Source organism: Phaenicophaeus curvirostris, chromosome 10 (assembly GCF_032191515.1).
Source record: "Phaenicophaeus curvirostris isolate KB17595 chromosome 10, BPBGC_Pcur_1.0, whole genome shotgun sequence".
Classification (NCBI taxonomy): Eukaryota; Metazoa; Chordata; class Aves; order Cuculiformes; family Cuculidae; genus Phaenicophaeus; species Phaenicophaeus curvirostris.
In genome coordinates, this window is record NC_091401.1 from 20,319,729 (window position 1) to 20,340,357 (window position 20,629).

Below are 20,629 nucleotides of genomic sequence, written 5' to 3' on the forward strand. Positions count from 1 at the left end.
AGAAGGGTCTTTCCCCACAAAAACCCCACGCAGTAAACTGGGTGCTACTGTTGCCCGTGCCAGGGCTGGGGCCATCCCAACTGAGCTGCTACCAGGGCGTCAGCAAGGTTTTTCTCTACAATAATTACTTCTGTGAGCCATGAAAAACAGAGGAAATGCAAACTTTTTCTCTTAAAGAGCGTCCCTGTCTGGCTTTCTATCACTACACCCACAGGAACCTTCTTTTTTCATTTAACACCGTAGATTTCTTGTTGCATTCCCAGCACTTTTTCAGAGAGAGGTCTTTGCTTAAGGATAATCCTATGGACTCCTGGACGGAGGGGAGTCATTAACAAAAAAATAAAATAAGCAACTTCAAAGCTCAGATGAGGCTTTGTGAAGCTCTTGTAGCTGGAACTGGTGGGGGGTGACAAGGATGAGTGATGCCAGGGAGCACCGCACAGGATCGCACTGGCACAGGGCAGCTGGCAGAAAACAGCTTTACATCAGGAACAATTCAGCCCTAAGCACTAAGGAAGATCTAGGCATGTAAATACCTAGGCCTCTCCTTCTGGCTTGATTGCTGGTTTAGTTAATTTACCCTAATGAAGAAGAGTGTTGCAGAACAAACAGCGGTTACCAACAAGCGCACGGTGGCGGCAGCAAGCGCCAGCCGGCGAGGCAGCAGCCGGGGAAAACTAACTCAGGATGCCTGATGATAGAGAGCTCTGCAGCTCTGAAATCCAGCTGCCACTCCTCGAGTCGGGTTTGTCCCTTCTGAGCCACAGCTCCCTTGAGCTTCCCAGGTTTATAATGAAGAGAGCAATAAAAACAGAAATTAAAACTCTCCTTCCCTCTTGCTGTTTGCTTCTAGCTAGCCAGAATTAGTGGAGCAGAGCAGAAATAAGCAGTCTCTGCCCCATGTAAGTCGTTGTGATCCATAAGATATTTTTTATAGCTTCAAGTGGAGTGAAAGGATGTTTTCCAGGGATATGCTGATCTCATTTAAACATCTGGAATAATTTTGAATGATTGCTTGAATTGAACATAGCAGCATTTATAGATTTATTTTGTTTTGGATGCTTTTTTATTTCTTTGGTGACTCAGGAGGGGCCACACGAATTGCAGGGCTGCCCCATGGCAATGGGCAGACAAGGAGGAGGACCCGGTCCCAGTCACAGGCAGCTGGAACATCTTAGCAGCCTAAATCTGGGCACATCACAGATGCACCAGCTAGATCATGCTTTAAATTTAAACCATTTCAAATATTAAAGTTTTTCATTTCTTCAGCAGTTAAAAATTATTCCTGGACAATGCCACATCTTCCCTTGAGGCTCTTTGCAAAAAGTGAGAAAGTAATTTCTGTACACTGGGATAACTGGGCTGTCTGATTCAGTCACGCTCAATTCTCTTCAGTTTAGGGGATACACTAGTTTTTCCAATGTGGATGTGGATCCCTCCAAGTGAGACCTGAGCATATGCTGACCTTACCAAACCCTTCATCAGTTGTTCATGGGCACTGGAGACAAGATAACGAAAAATTATCTCAAACCGCATCAGCCCCAACCCCCTCAAAGCACAGAATAAGTCTGCCCATGCCAAAGTGCAGAGCTAGTGATGGGACCAAGAACCAGCCCGCAGCCTCAGTGCCTCCATCCTACCTCTTCTGGTGGCCCAGCCACTTTTACACGACAAGACCAGCTTTCACAAAAGCACCTAGAAATGGTACAATTACATCAAGAGACAAATCCATTCTTTCCAGCGCTTTTGTCTCCCTTAACTACACAACATTTATTTGTCCAGCCTCAACTTCCAAACATCGATTCTCATTATGCTTTCCCTTACAGAGAGAGCCGACTCTTCGGTATCTGTCATTTTTCACCTTGCAGAGGGTTTTTGCTATGAGTAAACCAACTTGGGAAAGATATTTTCCTACAGTACAAACTACATGAGAAGATTGTGCAGAGACAAGGGCATCTAGATTGTAGTTGTGTTCAAAAACCAGATGGATACTTCTGCCCAACTTCTTGGGTAGTTTAAGTTAATGTGGTGCAAACCTAAGCACAGCAACCTTAGCCTTTCAAACTCAACTAGGAGCATCTATAAAGTCCAAGTAAAGAAAATAAGTAAATAAAAGATGAGAAGCAGTTGGCTGAAGTCCAGCAAGACCTCTTTGCCAGGCAGTGCTTCAGGGGTGCTGTGCTTTGGATAAAAGGAGGAGGAATTTTGGGTGGTGATCACTTGGCCTAGAAGAGTTATTTTCCCCATGGCTGAAACAGAACCCTGGCAAAGCAGAGCCATCCTGGAGGTGCCAGCACACGGGCACACTGCCCTCAGGACTGCTCTGCTTCATCCCAGCTGGCACAGACCTATTAGGCTCTGGCTCAGCTGCCCCCATCCAACTCAAACCTTTATTTAAACCAGAAAGTAAAATCTAACCCAAGATCCAGCCCATGCCACAAACCAGCTGACTCGAGCAACTCAAAAGCCAAAGCCAGTTTTTATTCTCAACCCAAAGAAGGACATTCGCTTAAGAGCAGTAACAATTTTTCCTTATTATTATTCTGAGCTAGAACATTCAGCCTTACAGCTTGTGACTGCTGGAGGTAAAAAAATTAGCACAATTTGAACTGTGTTCAACCAAAACATGAAATGAATGCTGCGTTTTATTAAATAAACTCCAGAAACACAAGGCTGCCTGGTAGACACAATGTAATTTGTTTTGGATGTAAAGATGGAAAAATAATTGTTTTGTTTTCAAGGCAATTAAAAAAAAAAGATTTCTATATTAACAGGAAAGAAGCTGCCAGGTTAAAATTCATACTTAATAAACTATTTTCCCTGTTCCCTCATATTAGCATGCAGAGATTGTCATTTCATGGTATTTTGCTCAGAGTCAAGAATTCACCACGTAGGAAGTCGTTGCTGCTGGAATTAGGAGATCACCTGAGAGCTACATAGTTTGCTAAAGAACAGCAGAAAGGGGGAATGGCAGTTGCTGTATAGTTCTTGAAAACGTGACTCAAGATGAAAAAGCACAGAGAAGAGAAAACCAAGATAATTTCATGATTTTTAAGGCAATCTTAGAGCTGATGGGTTCAGACAGGATCATTTAGAAGTGTTAAAAAAGAGCCACGGCTGGCCATGCTGTTGGCCACTCGCTCTCCAGTGGAGCAGAGCCAGCGCGGCTTCTGCCGATGTTCTCTCCCAGCTTGCCTTAGCTATGCAGAAGCCAGACCCCAAAGTATATTGAAGTAACACCAGAGAAACCACATCTCTTAATTTAAAAAACAAAGTATTCCTAAAGGAGTATTTAGATAACAAAAAAAATTAAGTGATAAATTGTATGAAGAAACCCCATCAAGGACTTTTTTCAACCATAGTTCACTGGGATTTGAACAAGCAGCGCCCTTTAAAACTTTCCCCTTTAGGGATCACCAGTTTGATGGCAGCACACAAAATTTAAACACAATTAGTGTGGCCAGAGGACTGTAAGAATCAGCTTCTATAGCACCAAAAAATCACCCCTCCCTGTAAGGTCTGGTTAGTGGTGATCAGCTCCTTAGCCAGCTGCAGGCAGGCAGCAATCTCAACACACAGGAGCAAAGATATGGTCCCACACTCTATTTTTTTTCCTGCAGCACAGTGATGTCCCGCAGAAGGTCCCGTGTGGCCAGGCTTGGTGATGGTGCAGCCACACGGTAGCAACAGGAGCATCCCTGTTGCCAGGACGCATGGCAGCGCTGCTGAGCTTTGGGGCCAGGCCTGGGCCCCACAAGGACCCAATGTGCCAAGTGGCCATCGGCACCTCACAGTTGTACGTAGCCACCGGTGCTTTTGGTAGGAATTGAGCCACGTAACGGGCACTCAGAGGACATCAGATTCCTGCTGCTTGTGGGGCTGCGTTAATAACCAGGACTGAAATAACGCAGATAAACAGAAAGGGGAACAAAGCGTCTCTGTTGTACAAAAACATTGGATGGAGACATTTCTCCAGAGCAGTAGTGTTGGCAAAAGCAAAGCTGCCCTCAGCCCCCAGTGCTCTACCAGTGCTGGAGCCCCAGCCAGAATCATAGAATCACAGAATAACCAGGTTGGAAGAGACCCACCGGATCATCGAGTCCAATCATTCCTATCAGGGGCCCCTTTCTGTTCCTCCATGCAGGGACCATTCCTCTTTCTTTACTATTGCCAGTAAAAACTCTGTTCTCTCTTGCAGCTGGGCCAGCAGCGCAAGAAGGAGATGCAACCGCAGCCCTGAGCAGGTGCTGCCCAAACCATCTGTGACCCGTCTCCGCAGAGCCCAGGACCGGCCATGAGCAGCTTCTTCTCACGCCTGGACCCCCGGCGGGTGCCATGGGGGGCAGCGGGTCACGCCCTGCGCACCCGCGTGCTGCGCACCAAGCCTGTGGAGTCGATGCTGGAGAGCACCGGGGCTACTACCACCCAGGGCACCAGGCTGGCCAAGGTCCTCACCACCCTCGACCTCATCTCCCTCGGTGTTGGGAGCTGCGTGGGCACCGGCATGTACGTAGTGTCTGGCCTGGTGGCCAAGGAGATGGCAGGGCCTGGGGTCATCGTTTCCTTCATCATCGCTGCCGTTGCCTCCATTTTATCAGGTGAGTTTTTGAGGAAGGTGCATTCTCTGGACACCTGGCAGGACCCACACTCAGCAGCACAGATGATGAGCGGCCAATGACTTCCCCATAGCCTAAAATACCCTTTCACACTGGGTTTACCCAGCTCAAAAACCTGTTCTGGGAGCCAGGAGCGTGGGTGTAAATACATCTGATGAGCTGCCGACAGCTTCCCCAAGGATGGAGCCTCTGGTCCACACATTTTAAAACACCAGTGAGGGTTTTGCAGTATGTGTCCCAAGCAGAGAGCAGGGCCAAGTCACTGCACCAGAGCAAGAGCTCAACGTGCTTTGTGGGACCCCTTGTTTTGATAGGAAGGGTATCAGTGGCTTGGGTAGCAACAGGGACATCTCTTTTTGTCGTGGACATTGCTAACAGGTAAAATCAACTCCAAAACTAATTGGGAAATTGTTTCTTGGCTCCTACTCATGCAGGATCACTCTTTCAATTTCCAAACAAAAACCCCAACAAACAAATATATGGAGGAAGAGGAATTATGTATTTTAGTAAAAAAGCTGGTGAATTCCATCTGCTCCGTAGGAACCCAGCTAGGCATATGGCTTGAGCTGCAGTTTCCACAGGAAGCCAGTACTGCTGGCATTTGTCCTTTCCAGATCAGTGCTAACACGATGATGTGATGTTCCTGCCCTCCCTGCTCAGAGGACTTTGCATGCTGTGTCAGTCTGGTATCCAGCTTTCATCCATGGGCTGGATAAGGAGACTTGAGTAAATGGCAAAGGGCTTTGGTAAAAGGCAGGAACAGCAAACACAGCAAAATGACCCAGCTCAGCTTTTTAAGTGTCTGAATTTCTATAGGGGGAGGTGGAAGCTCTCTTTCCTAGTGATGCTCCACGGAGACCCTGGCAAAGTACATGTGAGTTTAAACCTCCTACAGCCCAGAAGCACAACCCTGGCACAGCATGACGAGGAGTGTCACTCTCTCCAAAGTTGTGCCAGGGCAAGAGCCCAGCGATGCTGGTTAGGGATCACCACACAGACTGTTCCCTGCTCCCCTGTCGGAGCCCAAAGGCAAGGCAGTTTGGATGCACTTACCGCTGGTTCAGCCCAGAACAACATCTAATGCTCATTTGAGATCCCAACACAACAAATGAAACAAAATGTCCTTTTTTTTTTAACTAAGGCAGTAGATACCATCAGTGTCTTTATCCTTTCCCACTGCCTGTTTTCTCTCCCCAGCAAGAGTTTTGCTGGCCATGATGCAAATCGAGTAAATGGAGCTTGGGTGGGTCTCATCTAACAAAAACATGCTGTCCTCCAAAATGGGCTTTTTCACCCTAGACATGAGCCCTGCCCCACAGTGGGGAGCTTCTCCTGCCTTCGCCCACAAAAGCCTGTGCTGCTTCCCACTCAGCTTTCATCTCCTCTTGCTTTTGTAGCCCTGGGAAAGTGTTTTGCAAAGGATGCAGTGTTTTGATAGTCTCCTTGGCCGCTTCCTCACTTCATCGTTGACACTGCTGTTGTTTATAACAGCAACAAGTTTTTGGCAAGTAAAATCAAGCAAGGGCTTGGGAGCTGGACAGGCTGTCAGGCTCATCAGGGACATGATTTCAGCTCTCACATCACAGTCACTCCCAGTGTGCCGGGCACTGAGCTTGAGCAAGAGTGCTCAGACGGATATTAAGGAGTTTCTCACAGTTTCAAGGCTGCAGCGGGTTCTATGGTGCATCATGGGTCACCAAATCAGATTCCTCTGCCTGCAAAGTGAGCCCAGGAGGGATTTGGCTAAAAAAACATCCCTTCCAGAAAGCCATTCAGCTCCCCTGGGAAAGCCATGGGAAAGTCCCATTGGGCATGTCCTGCTGGTGGGAAATCCTTTGGTGCTCTTTAGTCCAGTTTCAGGTAGGGATTTTTCTAATTTCATCTACCCATCAAATTCCCGTCATATCTTCCCCTAAGTTTAAGCAACATGTGCCCCATCAAGGTACTTACAGACATACTACAATCAATTAAGTGGATAAATTAAATTAAATCAATCTCTCTTATTCTTTCAATAGAAGGTCTTATTCAGCTCTCAAACCAAAACATTTGCCAAACTTCCCTTCACGAAACCTCTAACGCAGGGGATGCCACAGGCTCCCTATATCACCTGCCATTGCTGGGATTCCCCACTCTCCCCCCAGTCTCTAACCAAAACCCCTTCTTGGCAAAACCCAGCAGTCTGCATCTTGCCCGGCCCCACTGTTCTCTCCACAGCCTTTCCCACCAGCTGTTGCCTGTCCTTTTAGTGGTCTCCTTCCCTAAAGTAATGCAACTTCATTGATGGCATTTTGCAGATCCCTTATTGTGAACTCAGGGAAGGGTCAGGTTCCCCCCCCACCCCGATGATTACCGATGTGGGATAGTTTACTCTGCCATACATCCCCCACAGGCTTCAGTGTCACACTGTGGAAGAAAAGAAGACACTCCCCCTCACACAAGAACTGTTCCACAACCCCAGCACCCCTTGATGGGGATTTCAAGCACCAAGCTGCACAGTTCTAGAGAAATTGCCATGCTCTTACCAGATATCCATGTAGGAGCAGACTCAGTAATGGCCAGAGTGCACGATGGAGCAGGGGAGAACAGAGCATGTGCCTCAGGTGCTGCCTGGCTGCAGGATGAGGGCCAGGAGTGGGGGCTCCAGCTGCAGCTGATAATGAGCTGCGTAGGCAGTGTTGGAGAGATGGGATTCCTTTTTCTAAGGAAGTTTTCTTTCTGGAGCTGCCTTTTATCCGCATGCAGTGATCATGAAACACAATTGACAGGCTCAGTGGCTTGCTGAAAGTAAGATTTTGCTGTATTCCTGCCTCGATAAGTTGGCTGCTCTTCTTTGATGAAGGATGGTCCCACTGGATTTCTTTTATGATACAGTGCTGGAGTTTGAGGTTGAAGCTAACACTGGAGTTTGTGGTCCTTCCTCCTGCTCTGCCAAGACACTACTCACCAGCAGAAGTCCCCACTAGGCAGGTCAGGATGCCCAGTGTGATCCCAAGCCACTGCTAACACAAAAATATCTAACTCGCATACGTGCGCTGTATGGAAAGCTGCTGGCTACCTTACCTCCTGCCCCCAAACAAGATAAACCAGGGGATAGAGAGGTCATTTAAATCTGAAAAATGGGATTGTAGATGGGATCTTGGAATGGACAATGTCATGACTGTCCTGTCAACTACACGGTGTAGCTGATATCCAAGGAAAAGAAATAGTCTTCTGCAAAAAGACTAGTCCCCCAAACAACCACTGCACTGGTTTGTTTTCTGCAGAAACCTGCAATCACTCTTGATTGGGGTGAGGGAAAGAAATCTGTCTCTGAACTCAAAGAGTCATGGTAGGGAGAGTGCATGTGTCCAGCCTCTGCCTCCTACACTCCTGGAGCTGGTCTGGCTGCGTGGGGCACCAGGTGAGCTGCATCTCTCTGGGTACCACAGGGCTTCTGAGGAGTGACTGCATAACACAGTTTCATTATGCAGTATAATAATAATAACAACAACAATAATACAGTACTGGTGCAGATATTAGCCAGATAAAATCTGCACCCTAATAAATTGTGATACCATCTTCCTTTTTAAACAGAGAGGGAAATGCTGTGAATCCCATCTCTTACAGAGGACCTGCAGCACTGCAAAGCAAAGTGATTGAATTAATGCCATCTGATATGGCCAATGGCAATCAGGAACAGATGGCAGGTCTTGCATCTCATGTCTCCCAGACTGGATACTGCATTCTATTATAAAAAATAGTTCATTTTCTTAATATATGCTGATACCTAGTGCAGATATCCCCAATGTATTGCTGTATGCAATGTCCAGTGAAAGACTGCGCATGTGTTTTTGAAAACCTAGCACAGTAATTGGAAATTTAAACATTAATATAACATTAATATATTTTAACATAATAATATCAGCACTTTGCTGTTATCATTCTGTATCAATAACAATCCTCTTTAAGCCTTATCTTGTCATTGATTAAAAGTAAAACTGCTTCCAAGAAAGACATGATCTTTTTAAGGCCATCAAAGACAGAAACTAGATATTTGTCCTCATTGGATCACCTGTTTCATAAATCATTCAGGCCTGTAGTTATCTGTGAATGTCTTACCTTTGCCAAGTGTATGCATTTTTCATCAGCTTTGAATAATGACTGTTGGTAGAGCTGATTGATGGGGATTTTGCTGCTCCTGCAGGTGGGCCTGCTTTACAGAAATCAAGTTTTGAGAAGTCCCATTGAAAAGCACTGCCAGCATCACGCATAGAAGTTAAACAGTGAATGGAATGTAAAAGTCCTCCAATGCCAAATAAAGAATTCAGCTTAGGGATTCAATAATTCTGTATTTGTACTGTGCAAAAACTGTACTTAAGAGGAAGAGCAGCGGCCTCATAACATTTTTATAAATTATTGATTCCTTGAAGCATCTGTTATCTTCTAAATAGACAAAGTAGTTGATAAAGAACCCAATACTTACTCTATGTTTACACAACAATAATAACAGCCCTAACCCATGAAACGCTGAACTGGTGTCTTCAGGACAGGGTCTTAATCAGTGGTAAACTTGCAGGATGCAATGTGGCATTCCAGCACTTGTTCTGGTATTTGGGGTATTTATGACTAAGCTCATCCATTCCTTTTAAATAAAAGCCAATGGTTGTTTTAAGACAGCAATGTGTCAGGGTCTGGTTTTTATTTAAAAGTATCCTGACACAGTAAGTGACAGCACCTCCTGGCACCTCCATGTAGGTGAAAACAAGGCAGTTTTACTTTTTCCTTTTCCAGGCGCATTTCCCTTATGTTGTTTCATATTTTTCTAAACAGGCGTTTGCTATGCTGAGTTCGGTGTGCGAGTCCCCAAGACCACAGGCTCTGCCTACACCTACAGCTACGTGACAGTCGGGGAGTTTGTGGCATTCTTCATTGGCTGGAACCTCATCCTGGAGTACCTGATCGGCACGGCCGCAGGTGCCAGTGCCCTCAGCAGCATGTTTGACTCACTAGCCAACCACACCATCAGCCGCTGGATGATCAACAGCGTTGGGACATTGAACGGACTAGGTGTGTCATGCTGTGAATAGTGTTGGGACATTGAATGGACTAGGTGTGTCATGCTGTGAATAGCTATGCATTAATTAGGGCCTGAAAAGTAATTGGAAGCTCATCAGAAGTCAGACATGGATATTAGGCTTCATTCATTATTTACCATCCGTCTGCCTCTGGTACTTTGCCTTCCCAGGCTGGTTCAGAGACAGCATTCGGATGTAATGGGATAAATGATATTTTGAGCCCCTTCAGGATGAGCTGGCGTTAGGCAGAATAAGTACCCTGAAAAAGAAGTCAAATGTCAGAAGCTAATGACATTGCAGGAGCACTTCACTCTACTCGGTTGCACTAACACACAGGAAGAACCTTGCTGGAGACAGCAAACTGGTGCCTGCAGTACTGCTATGTAGAAAGTCAGGTCTTCTACAGGTCTTCTACAGACCTGTAGAAAGGGGGTCTGTACGACCAGCAGCTCCAGCAACAGTCCATGGTTCTAGCAGAAAGTAAACCAGCCAGCTGTCCTGTACCTGTGCAATGAAAACTTAATGTCTAATTGACTTTTAAGTAGTACCTGGTAAATATATGTTTTGCAAACAGACCTGGTCATCTGTTTGCTGCCCTCCCCAAGCCCCTAGCTCTGTTTTGAGACATCAGGATTTATGACCTTAATGAAATGGCTTTATTTAGCAGAGGCTGAGGTGTCTGGAGACGGCCTTTGCAATGACATTGAGGAGTTCTGCAAAGTCTCAGAGTTTGAAAAGCATTTTTAAAAGCCCTCACAGTGTTTCTGGAGATGCTGTCCACAGCCATGGATGGGGAGTTACACACCTCTTTTCTCTTACGCAGGGAAAGGAGAGGAGTCATACCCTGACCTTCTTGCTCTGGTCATTGCTGTCATTGTCACCATCATCGTGGCCATGGGGGTGAAGAACTCAGTGGGGCTGAACAACGTGCTCAACGTCATTAACCTGGTTGTCTGGGTCTTCATCATGATCGCTGGTCTTTTCTATGTCAAAGGTGACAACTGGGCTGAAGGACAATTCCTGCCGTTTGGCTGGCCGGGGGTAAGTCCTGGGCACAGGGAGGTACACACAACGCCTAAGCGGTGCCACCCACCACCACACACTCAGCTTTGCTAATAGTATATGCACCGTATTTCCACTACACTCTCTAAATGCCAACCCTGCCTAACCCACCTGTGCGTTGGCCACGAACCTCCAATTTCCCCCACTACAGTCTCCTTGCTCCACCAAACCTAAAGGGTACGGCAATGCTTTGCCTGTATCTCCTGCCAGCTCTTAGAAACAACTCAGAACTTTTCCCAAATATCTTTCTGGAGAGCCAAACTCCATGTGAAAGCGCACACCGGGAAATGCCGCTAATTGCCAGGCAATGGAGCAAAACGCAATGGCCATCAGAGACAGGGCGCTCAGGGGGAGCTGGCTCAGCCTCTGCAGAGAGGGAGATACTTGTCTTGGCTGGTTTTCAACAACAATGTTCTCAAGCATTTGTTTTGAGCACTTCACAATGCCACCTGCCTGTACTTATTTTATGTATGTTCCCTCAAAGCTTACTGAGAATTTGGACATATTTGGCTTTTTTAGCTTGCTTGCACTGGTTTTTATCCAAGGATGAACAGAGACTGAAAATATCTCAGCTGGCCTATACCCAAGTTAGTGTCTCAGATTTACACTGCTCGACTCCATCACAGTTTTGTGCAGAAAAACAAGCAAGAAAGTAAAGTAAACTAAGAATCTTGATTATTGAAAGGGTCCCAAGCTGCCATACAGTCCCTGAACCTCCCTTCAGTAAATCAATACCTCTGCCAGAGGACAACAGTGAAGAGAAGAGCACTGATTCTCATTTGGGAGTATATTTACATTTGGATCGTGCTTGGCTTTTTATGCCATACAACAGGAATGAAAAAGAGCAAATAGAAAATAGATGTTTTGCTCTAATTCAACTCACCAAGTTTCTCCTGGCCAAAATACATAGTTTTAAAAGATACGTATCTGAAGCGCATCAGAATCAATAGGGTGTTCCCATCATTTTCACATGGTTTGTTGTCTCCCAAATCATTTGTAAAAGTAAATCCACCATAGCAAAAGCATGAGAGCCAGAGGATCATGGAGGATACTTAAAAAAGGTAATTACAGGTAGTTTACTGAAATAGGTGAATTTTACTGTCTGCTTTATCACAACACCACTGAGATGGCTGGGACGTGATGGACACATGGTACCCAGCAAGCTAGCTGGAGGGATGCGAGGGTTTTACAGCTGCAAATAGGATCACTCAGAGCCACACAGTCTTTAGCCTGCTTCAGCATTTCTTTCCTATAAATATCCTTGCTAATCATGTATATTTTTTAAAAATCATATTAAAAAAATAACCAAACAGTACAAATAATTCCTCATCTAAGTGCTTCAACGTGTGCTCCTAACCTGTCTGAATCTTCCAAGCAAAACAGAGGTTGTTTGGAAAGCAGTGTCCATCTGACTGTTGCTGCTCTCTTCTGCTTTCTCTGCTAGTGGATCTTGCTGCCACATGAGACATCTTGCTAAGATGGAATGTGTAAACATGCTCCAAATTGATACTAATATAAAGGGACTTGGGGTGGAGTATTGTGAAAGCAAAGCTGAAAAAGGTTAGTTGTCTCCTCTGTGGCTGCTAGGATCTCCCAGCAGATTCGGGCACTGTGTGGGTACAGGTTTGTGGTGCACCACGAGTGAGCTGCAGATGCCTCCAGTGACTCAGACTGCATGTTGAAATCTTTTCCCTAGACCAGATACTGGGTTATAGGTGTTGCCAGGGTCAGTGGCCAGATGAGAACACCCAATTTAATGCATGCATCCCCTGATGTGCCCCATTCACCCTTTAGCTCAGACAAGGCAGATCTGGGCACTCTCTTTTTCACTCAGTTCCCTCTCCCTGGCTGGGTACCAGCCTCCCTCCTGGCAACTCAGATGTTTGATCCTCCACATAGGTGCTCAAAGGGGCTGCAACATGTTTCTATGCCTTCATCGGCTTTGATATCATCGCTACCACAGGAGAAGAAGCAAAGAGTCCCAACACCTCCATCCCGTACGCCATCACAGCCTCACTCGTCACATGCTTAACAGCATATGTGTCTGTAAGTACTAGCTATACATATGTAAATGTACATAAATATGTATGTATGCATATATATACACAGACACTATATATATACATCTTTATCTAGGTATATATAGATATATATATATCGTGTACCTTCTGGGCATCTGCGCAGCTCCCCTCTCCATGAGCCAAGGTGTCAGTCTGGCCCTCAGACAAGGGCCCTTTCTTTGGTGGGAACTGAGACGTCAGCTGTGGTTCCCTGGTGACTGCAGTGTCCTGCTGAGGCTCCCCTCCAGCCCAGTTTGTCCCCAGCCTTCTGTCACCCTGCTGAGATCCCTCTACCAGCTGCAGGGAGATGGTGGCAGCTGGTTTTTTTTCCTCATGCTTCATCCCCATCTACAGCTGGTTTTGCATCCACAAGTGCGGCAAAGCTGAAGAAGCAGCAGCATTGCAGCAAGCTTTCTCCATGTTTCAGGGGAAAGCAGCACTGCTTCTGCAGGAGATGTGGGAAAGGGTCCACGTGAAAGGGGAGGATGGGCAGGGATAGTCGTATGAGAGAGAGGGCAGCAGCAGTGTCCAGTTGCTCTGCACTCCCATAAGTGCATGTCTGTACTCAGGGATTTTCCCTGTAAGAGGGCAAAACTACACCACGACACAGAGAAAATATTGTTCTGGTCATTTCAAGGAAACTCACCCACTGCTTCTCCTGCAGAGTGGCGAGCTTCTCTCAAAACCAGTTTCTCTCTGGCTCAAATAAGATCAGACTGGTCCTCCAAGTGATGCCACCTTGGGGTTTGGGTCTGTTCCATGGGGAGTTCATGACTTTGACAGTGCTGTTCCTGTACAGGAATGTGGCTGGTATGTGACTAATGGCACCAAATCCCACCAGCCTCCTGCATCACCACCACAGCAAGGTTCAAGGTGTCACTTTCTTGCCTTCAGATGGCAGAAAATGAGTCCCTGCAGTCCCCTGAATTAACCACCCTACAGCAAAGTGGGTACAGGCCTTACCTCCAGCATATTACATCCCTCCATAGGGGACATAGGGATACAACCCCAACTGGACTTGGTTTTTTTGTTTTCTACCCTTGAGAAGCAGCCCCTGTGCCCTGTGAGTACCCAGCAGCCTCCAGAGCTGTTGCTGACACCCGTGTCCTGCCCCTCTTGCCTTTCCCAGGTGAGCATCATCCTCACATTGATGGTGCCATATGATGCCATCGACACCGAGTCCCCGCTGATGGAAATGTTCGTGGTCCATGGCTTCTATGCAGCCAAGTTCATCGTTGCCATTGGGTCTGTGGCCGGCCTGACCGTCAGCTTGCTGGGCTCTCTTTTCCCGATGCCAAGAGTAATTTACGCCATGGCTGGTGACGGGCTGCTCTTCAGGTCAGTTATGCCCATGATGGTATTTATTTTTGAACCCTTGGGACCTGCAGGGGAAATGTGCTGGTAGGGACAGGGACTGTCCTGCACCCAGCCAGCCTGGTCCTATCACTGCAGGGGGCAGAGGCCACAGACAGACTCAGTGCTTGCAGAACAGGGCATGCACCAGAGCAAAATCCTGGGGGAAAAGAACAGGAGACACCTATGCAAAAACATCTCATTTGTTGCTGGTACCCAGAGATTCAGCTTATGGGAGGATGAGCTTTAAATTCAAGAGTCACTTGCAAAGGAAAGCAGCTTATATGCATAACATCTTAGCACTTATTTGCAAGTTTTCAAGTGCCCACTTCAGAGCTGGTTAGACTTAGACCTATGTCCAGATCCAGCTTCAGCAGTATTTCCAGTCCCCAGCTGTTAGGACTCTAAGCTCCAAAAAGCAACAAGGGATCACAGCTCCGAGTCTGGCACCTCCAGTCGCGTAAGAGTTATTGCGAAAGAAAACTGCTGTGATCTGCAATTCTAACTTTCTGCAAATGTTTTGCACTCCAGATTTTTGTCCCACATCAGTTCTTACACGGAAACTCCTGTAGTGGCTTGTATAGTCTCCGGATTCCTCGCAGCGTTGCTCTCCTTGCTGGTCAGCCTGCGGGACCTGATAGAAATGATGTCCATCGGCACGCTGCTTGCCTACACCCTGGTCTCAGTTTGTGTCCTGCTCCTCCGATACCAGCCCGAGAGTGATATCGATGGCTTTGTCAAATTCCTCTCTGAGGAGCATACCAAGAAGAAGGAGGGAATTCTGGCCGACTGCGAGAAGGAAGCCTGTTCCCCAGGGAGCGAAGGAGAAGAGTTTTCCGGCCCACCGACTAACACATGTGGGGCAAAAAATCTGCCGTCCCTGGGGGATAATGAGATGCTAATTGGGAAATCTGATAAATCCACCTACAATGTGAATCACCCCAATTATGGCACAGTAGACATGACCTCAGGGATAGAGGCAGATGAGTCTGAGAACATCTACCTCATCAAGCTGAAGAAGTTAATCGGGCCTCGCTACTACACGATGCGGATTCACCTTGGACTGCCAGGGAAAATGGACCGTCCCACGGCAGCCACCGGCCACACGGTTACAATCTGTGTGCTCCTGCTCTTCGTCCTGATGTTCATCTTCTGCTCCTTCATCATTTTTGGGGCAGACTACATCTATGAGCAGAGCTGGTGGGCTGTCCTCCTTGTTGTGTTGATGGTCCTGCTCATTGTCGTGCTGGTGTTTGTGATCTTGCAGCAGCCAGAAAACCCCAAGAAGCTGCCCTACATGGCACCATGTTTGCCCTTTGTTCCTGCCTTTGCTATGCTGGTGAATATCTATCTCATGCTGAAGCTCTCCACAGTCACATGGATCCGATTTGCTGTCTGGTGTTTTGTGGGTGAGTCCTAGATCAATTTATTTTAACTTTTTAACTGACACTCTTTTGAAAGGATGTTAAAAATAACTTCCCTGATTAGAGTGCTTAGGCTGATGCTTCTTCATCTGGGACAAACCCAGCCCTTTGCATTTACCCCTTGTCATCCTGAAGTTCTTAGAAGCCTTGGTTAGTCAAGCCCCTGAGCCACAGCTAAAAGGAAAGTTACACCTCGAGAAAATGTCAGCTTGATGGAAATAAACCACTCCATGCAAAGGTAACTATTTCAATGACTGTTTTGATGCAAAGTAGGTGGGTTCTAGAAACTGCCCCACAGGCAGGTTTCCTACAGAAATCCACCTGCTTTCTTGCTGTTTCACCCACTTGAGCTCTTCAGTAGCCCACACCAAAATATCAGCACTGCATTTCCAAAGCCTAGAGCTGCCCAACCCCAATGGCCCTGGGAGATACAGAGCCAAGGGATCTGTGGACTCTATCTCCTTTTGTTGGTTTAAGTCCTTGACTTTGCAGCAGGGGAATCTCAGGACACAAAGGCACTATCGTAGACCTGTTTTTGCCAAATTTAGGCTACCTGACATATAGGCAGGAGACTGGCATGTCCATAGCTTACCTTGCTTTACATTGCAACCCATTTAGTCCACAAAAGCAAGAGAGAAAGAGCAGCTCTTGTAGCTCCTCCTGAAGGCTCCCAAATACGGGCTACACAGAACTGAAGCAACAAGAAAATACCACAGCCAAGAACTCTGTATACAGAGAAATATTAACCCTATGGGTAAATGTATATAATACCACAGACCACAGCTGCAAACAGACTCTGAGCACCCGAAAGGACCATCCCTGGCCAAATATCCCACTAGAGGCCCTTCCCTTCGGGAGCAAGTTTCAGGGTCCCAGGTTGAGAGGAAGAAAATGATGGGGAAAGGCAGTGAGGTTTGATGGAAAGGTCATAGTCAGTTGCCACCTCACATAAAGGCAGGAATCACCCATGCTGGAGGGGGACCCCACACTTAGCTCACCAGCCTTTGTGCTTTTCCCAGGGGCCTCCTGGCATTTGTAGATGTTTGACTTCAGTTAGCAGAATCAGGATATAACATGGACAGACTTCGAATCTCCCTTCAGTATCTCAGAGAGTTCAGAGTAGTCTCATGGTTTCCATCCTTCAGGGACAGGTTGCTACTACAGTTTTCCTCCACTTTGCCATTCCCATTGGTGCTTCGTGGTGAGGATGGCAGCTATCCCGAGTCAGTCCTGTACATCTGAGGTCCCATAGTGAAGCTCCATCTCTGAGAATTCCATAATCCCAAGCCAAGCTGTTGGGCTGTAGTTGCCACGTGCATCCTTTGGCCTGGAGAAGACGTAGTCAGTGCTTTTTTGGCTCTGAAAGGCAATAAGTGAAGCTGCAGATCCAGGGAAAACCATTTTACCTGGAAGCAGTGACTGCAAAACATTAATTTAATCCACTGTGATTAAATACTTTCCCCTGTGGGTACATCTAATACTTCTTCAGCTGCCAGCAATGGCAATGGGTCAATTAAGCCACAATTAATGTGTGATGAACTCCACCAGCCCCATTTACAGCTGTTTGACTGCTGAGGGAGGCAAATCCCATTTGTTTTTCTGGCAGAGATGTGCAGTCTTTCTGCACAGGCTCTGGATTTAACCTCACAAGCAATCTTCCATGGCCAGTTTGTGGCGTGCGGAGAAGTCTGGGTTTCTCTATGCATCTTGGGTAGGTTAATCCCAGGACTCACTGGAAATTAGATCCTCAGATACATTTGCTTCCCAGGAAAGCATTGGTGCAGGAGGGTGAAATCAGGTAGGGCTAGAGGTCAAATGAAACTCTTGAAGGAAGTAGGACAGGATTGCAGAGCTGTTTTAATACTGAATATACTCATCCTGACAGTCCTGAGGGACACATGGCTGTGAGCACCAGCAGGACAGAGACTGAGAGAATAAGAAAACTCCAGAGAGAACAGGGTATAACAGGATGGAGATGCAGGTTATCGGCACTTGGGAGCCTCCACACATCTGCTGGGAGCTGCTGTCCCACCAAAGCTGCAGATGGCACAATCACACGGCCGTAAGTGATTGCAGCTGATATTTAAAGCATGCAGCCCTCAGGTCACAGCCGGCAGCCTGAAAACACAAACTCAATGGGTTTAAAGAGCAGACACAAACTACAAAATACACTGGCTTAAAAACATAGGTACATTTGGTCAGGTTTAACCCCCAACATCTGGCACCAGCCCAGTGATGGGTGATGGGATGCTGGCAGTGAGCTGGGCTGGATCCCAAATCCACCCCTGATGTGGGTACTGGGCAGGGTGGCAGGTCCCATTTTCAGGCTCAGCGTGTTTATAGCAACGTTTTAGCTGGGGTTGTGGGGCCAGCGTAGACAGTTAGGGTCCAACCCTTGCCCTCTCACCCTCTGCAGGTCTACTTATCTACTTTGGCTATGGGATGTGGAACAGCACGCTAGAAATCAGTGCCCGTGAAGAGGCCCTCCACCAAAGCACCTACCAGCGCTATGATGTGGATGTTGATCCCTTCTCCATGGATGACAGCTTCTCCTATGCCACTGAGGGTGAGGGATACCCAGGCTGGGGTCCGTCCGAGGACAAGAGCTTCTCTTACCAGCAGATGGCAGGAGCAAAGGAAAGCCATCGGACAAGTAGCAGGTCGAAAAGCAAAGGCAGGCACAAACCGCCGTCGGAAGCCCTCATCGCCAACGATGAGCTGGACTACTCACCCGAGTAGCAGGGCGGGCAGTGGGGCACCGCACCAGCTAGTTGATGAGGAAGGGTCCCCACGGCTCTCCCATCCTGTCCCCTCCTCCCCAGGTCCTCCGCCACCACCCTGCTCACCTCCAGTCCTTGGGACACGCTCTGCAATTGCCGTTGACCCCAAACCAAACACACCCATGGCCTGTCACGGCTCCAGCGGTCAGGTCCTGCTTTGGTGAATGCCGGCCAAGCCTTTGGCACTGGTTGATCTCCTGGCACTGGCCATATTGACAGAGGTGGTGGAGTGGGAGAGGTGCCAAACTGGTAGAGTCTTGAGAAGTGGAAGGAGCCACGTGAGCAGATGAGACGAGTTGTCCCTGGGGAATATCCACCCAATGGCTGCAGTGGTTGGATGCCTCTATTACATTTTTGGCACTTCCTTAGCATGTGTGTTTTTTCCTTTGAACCACCTTAGAATTAGTAGCTGAACCAGAAGGACAGATGGGTGAGTAGGTAGTTACAAAATGGAAATGGACAAACCTCTTTCAAGGGAGTAGCTCAGAGGTGAAGTAAGGGATGTTGGTCCCACCACACAGCATTTCCATGGTCCATTTTGGCACAAAGGCTCTCTGTGCACAAGCATTGTGATCTCCCCCATGTTCATCTCCACATCCTAAATCCAAGCATCCCAAATAGTAGGATTCAAAATTAGCCTGTGTCTCAATCAAACCTTAAAATCCCAGCATGGCCGAACATCCCAAATTTGTGGTTGGAAGCCTGTGAGCCATTCTTGGCTTAACCTACCAGGTGTGAAGGGTTGACAATGACCACATGCTGTTCCTCGGAGCATCAGTGGTCTGAGGCTGGGCACTGTTTTCACCGTGTTGTGTCTTTTGTAAAAATGCCTATGCCATAATTTCCTCCCTGCAGTGGGCACATTTCAGCACTCACTCTGGCCTTGGTGCTTCAGGGGTGCATCTGCACCCCTGCAAAATAGCAACGTCCATGGATCGATCACCTCTTGGTGAGGCTGGGCCACACATGGCAAGGAGAGAGGATTCAGTTGCTGAAATCTCTCTCCTTGCCAGCATGTCCACCTTGTACCTTTTTCTCTGTCTCTGACCCTGGCTTGGTGGATACTGTGTGAAAAAAAACCACCGAAATGCTGCTTTTTCTATACATGTTCATATTTCAATTTGAAACCAAATGGAGCTGGTGGCTTGCAGGGCAGAGGTGGTCTGCAGGTGGATGTTTCTCATAGCTCACCCTTCTGCTGTGGCCAAAGCGTGGCCACCACCGACCCCCAGCAGCACTGTCAGGTTCTCAACCAGCAGCATCCTTGCAGCACTGTCAGTGGTGACAGGCTCTGGTCGCAGCCACCGTTGTCCCCAGTGCAAATAGCAGCCACACTGCTCAATCAGCAATTAGCAGTGGGTTCGGTTCCGGAGCCCATCACCCACCTGCTTAGTTTGGAACGCTGCAACAGAGGAACAACTTCTTGGATATATAAAAACCAAGGAAGAATCCCATCCGACAGCAACACCCATCTTCCTGCCAGCTGAGAGCAGATCCATCCCCAGGTCTCCCCTGGAGCAGCCCGCGCCACCCCCAGTGCCAGGGGCTGCTGCTGGCATCCCAGGGGACAATTTAATATCAATGGGGGCATGAGGCAGGATTTCCAGCATGTGATGCTGAGAACCATTAATGCTTTGGTTGACTGGATGAGGCTCAGTGACTCGAAACAGTGCAGAGCCTGCCTGGCACCCTCCATGAGCAAGGGGGCTGCCAAGTGCAGAAGTTGTCTGCATCTGCGCCCATCCCCATCACTTCAGGGCTCAAGGTCTCTATGGAGCAGTCTGGCCATGGCTGCAAAAGTTTCTCCCCTGCAGTTTCTGTCTCCAGCAGTCACAAACTACAGTCCTTTTTCCAGTGGAGAAGAGCATTTGATTCTGCAGATTTTAACCAGGAACACCCCAGGCAAGCCAAGGGAAGTTTGGCCTCAATGAGGGCTTCAGGTTGGGAGTGAGGATTTGGCAAAAGGACCTGTAAGCTTCACCCCTGCATCCCCTCCTGCTGCCTGCCCCTATCATGCTGCTACAAGCAGAACTCCAGAGTGTGTCCCACCAAAAAAGCTCTTTGCAATGCGTGCACCACTCATGAGCCAGCTTGGGAAAATTTTCCGGTGCTGCTGAATGTCTTGCAAAGGTCACCTCTCACTTGTGCTTGGCTGCTCTCGTCCTCGATGCCTTAGAAATACCCAAGAGAGATGGCACCTCGCAGGTCTGGCTTTACATTTTCAGGGAGAAAGATCGATGCTATTTTCCTACCAGCTCTTTTACTACATCATATCTGAGG

The 20,629-nt window shown here is 47.6% G+C and overlaps 1 protein-coding gene across 1 annotated transcript; it reads left to right on the plus strand.

Moving 5' to 3' along the window:
- Positions 1-4,203: 4,203 nt before the first annotated feature.
- SLC7A14 (solute carrier family 7 member 14) lies at positions 4,204-19,059 on the plus strand. Its single transcript, XM_069864686.1, has 7 exons — positions 4,204-4,598; positions 9,426-9,662; positions 10,494-10,711; positions 12,632-12,778; positions 13,922-14,130; positions 14,677-15,554; positions 17,986-19,059. The coding sequence occupies exons 1-7, from the start codon at positions 4,295-4,297 to the stop codon at positions 18,306-18,308; spliced, it is 2,316 nt and encodes a 771-aa protein (XP_069720787.1). The 5' UTR covers positions 4,204-4,294; the 3' UTR covers positions 18,309-19,059.
- The last annotated feature ends 1,570 nt before the right edge of the window (positions 19,060-20,629 follow it).

Excerpts from the sequence above, each read along its gene's own strand:
- SLC7A14 (XM_069864686.1), top strand. The coding sequence starts at position 4,295 with ATGAGCAGCTTCTTCTCACGCCTGGACCCCCGGCGGGTGCCATGGGGG. Across the intron at positions 9,663-10,493 it reads TGGGACATTGAACGGACTAG|GGAAAGGAGAGGAGTCATAC; the intron begins GTGTGTCATGCT and ends TCTCTTACGCAG. Across the intron at positions 10,712-12,631 it reads TGCCGTTTGGCTGGCCGGGG|GTGCTCAAAGGGGCTGCAAC; the intron begins GTAAGTCCTGGG and ends TCCTCCACATAG.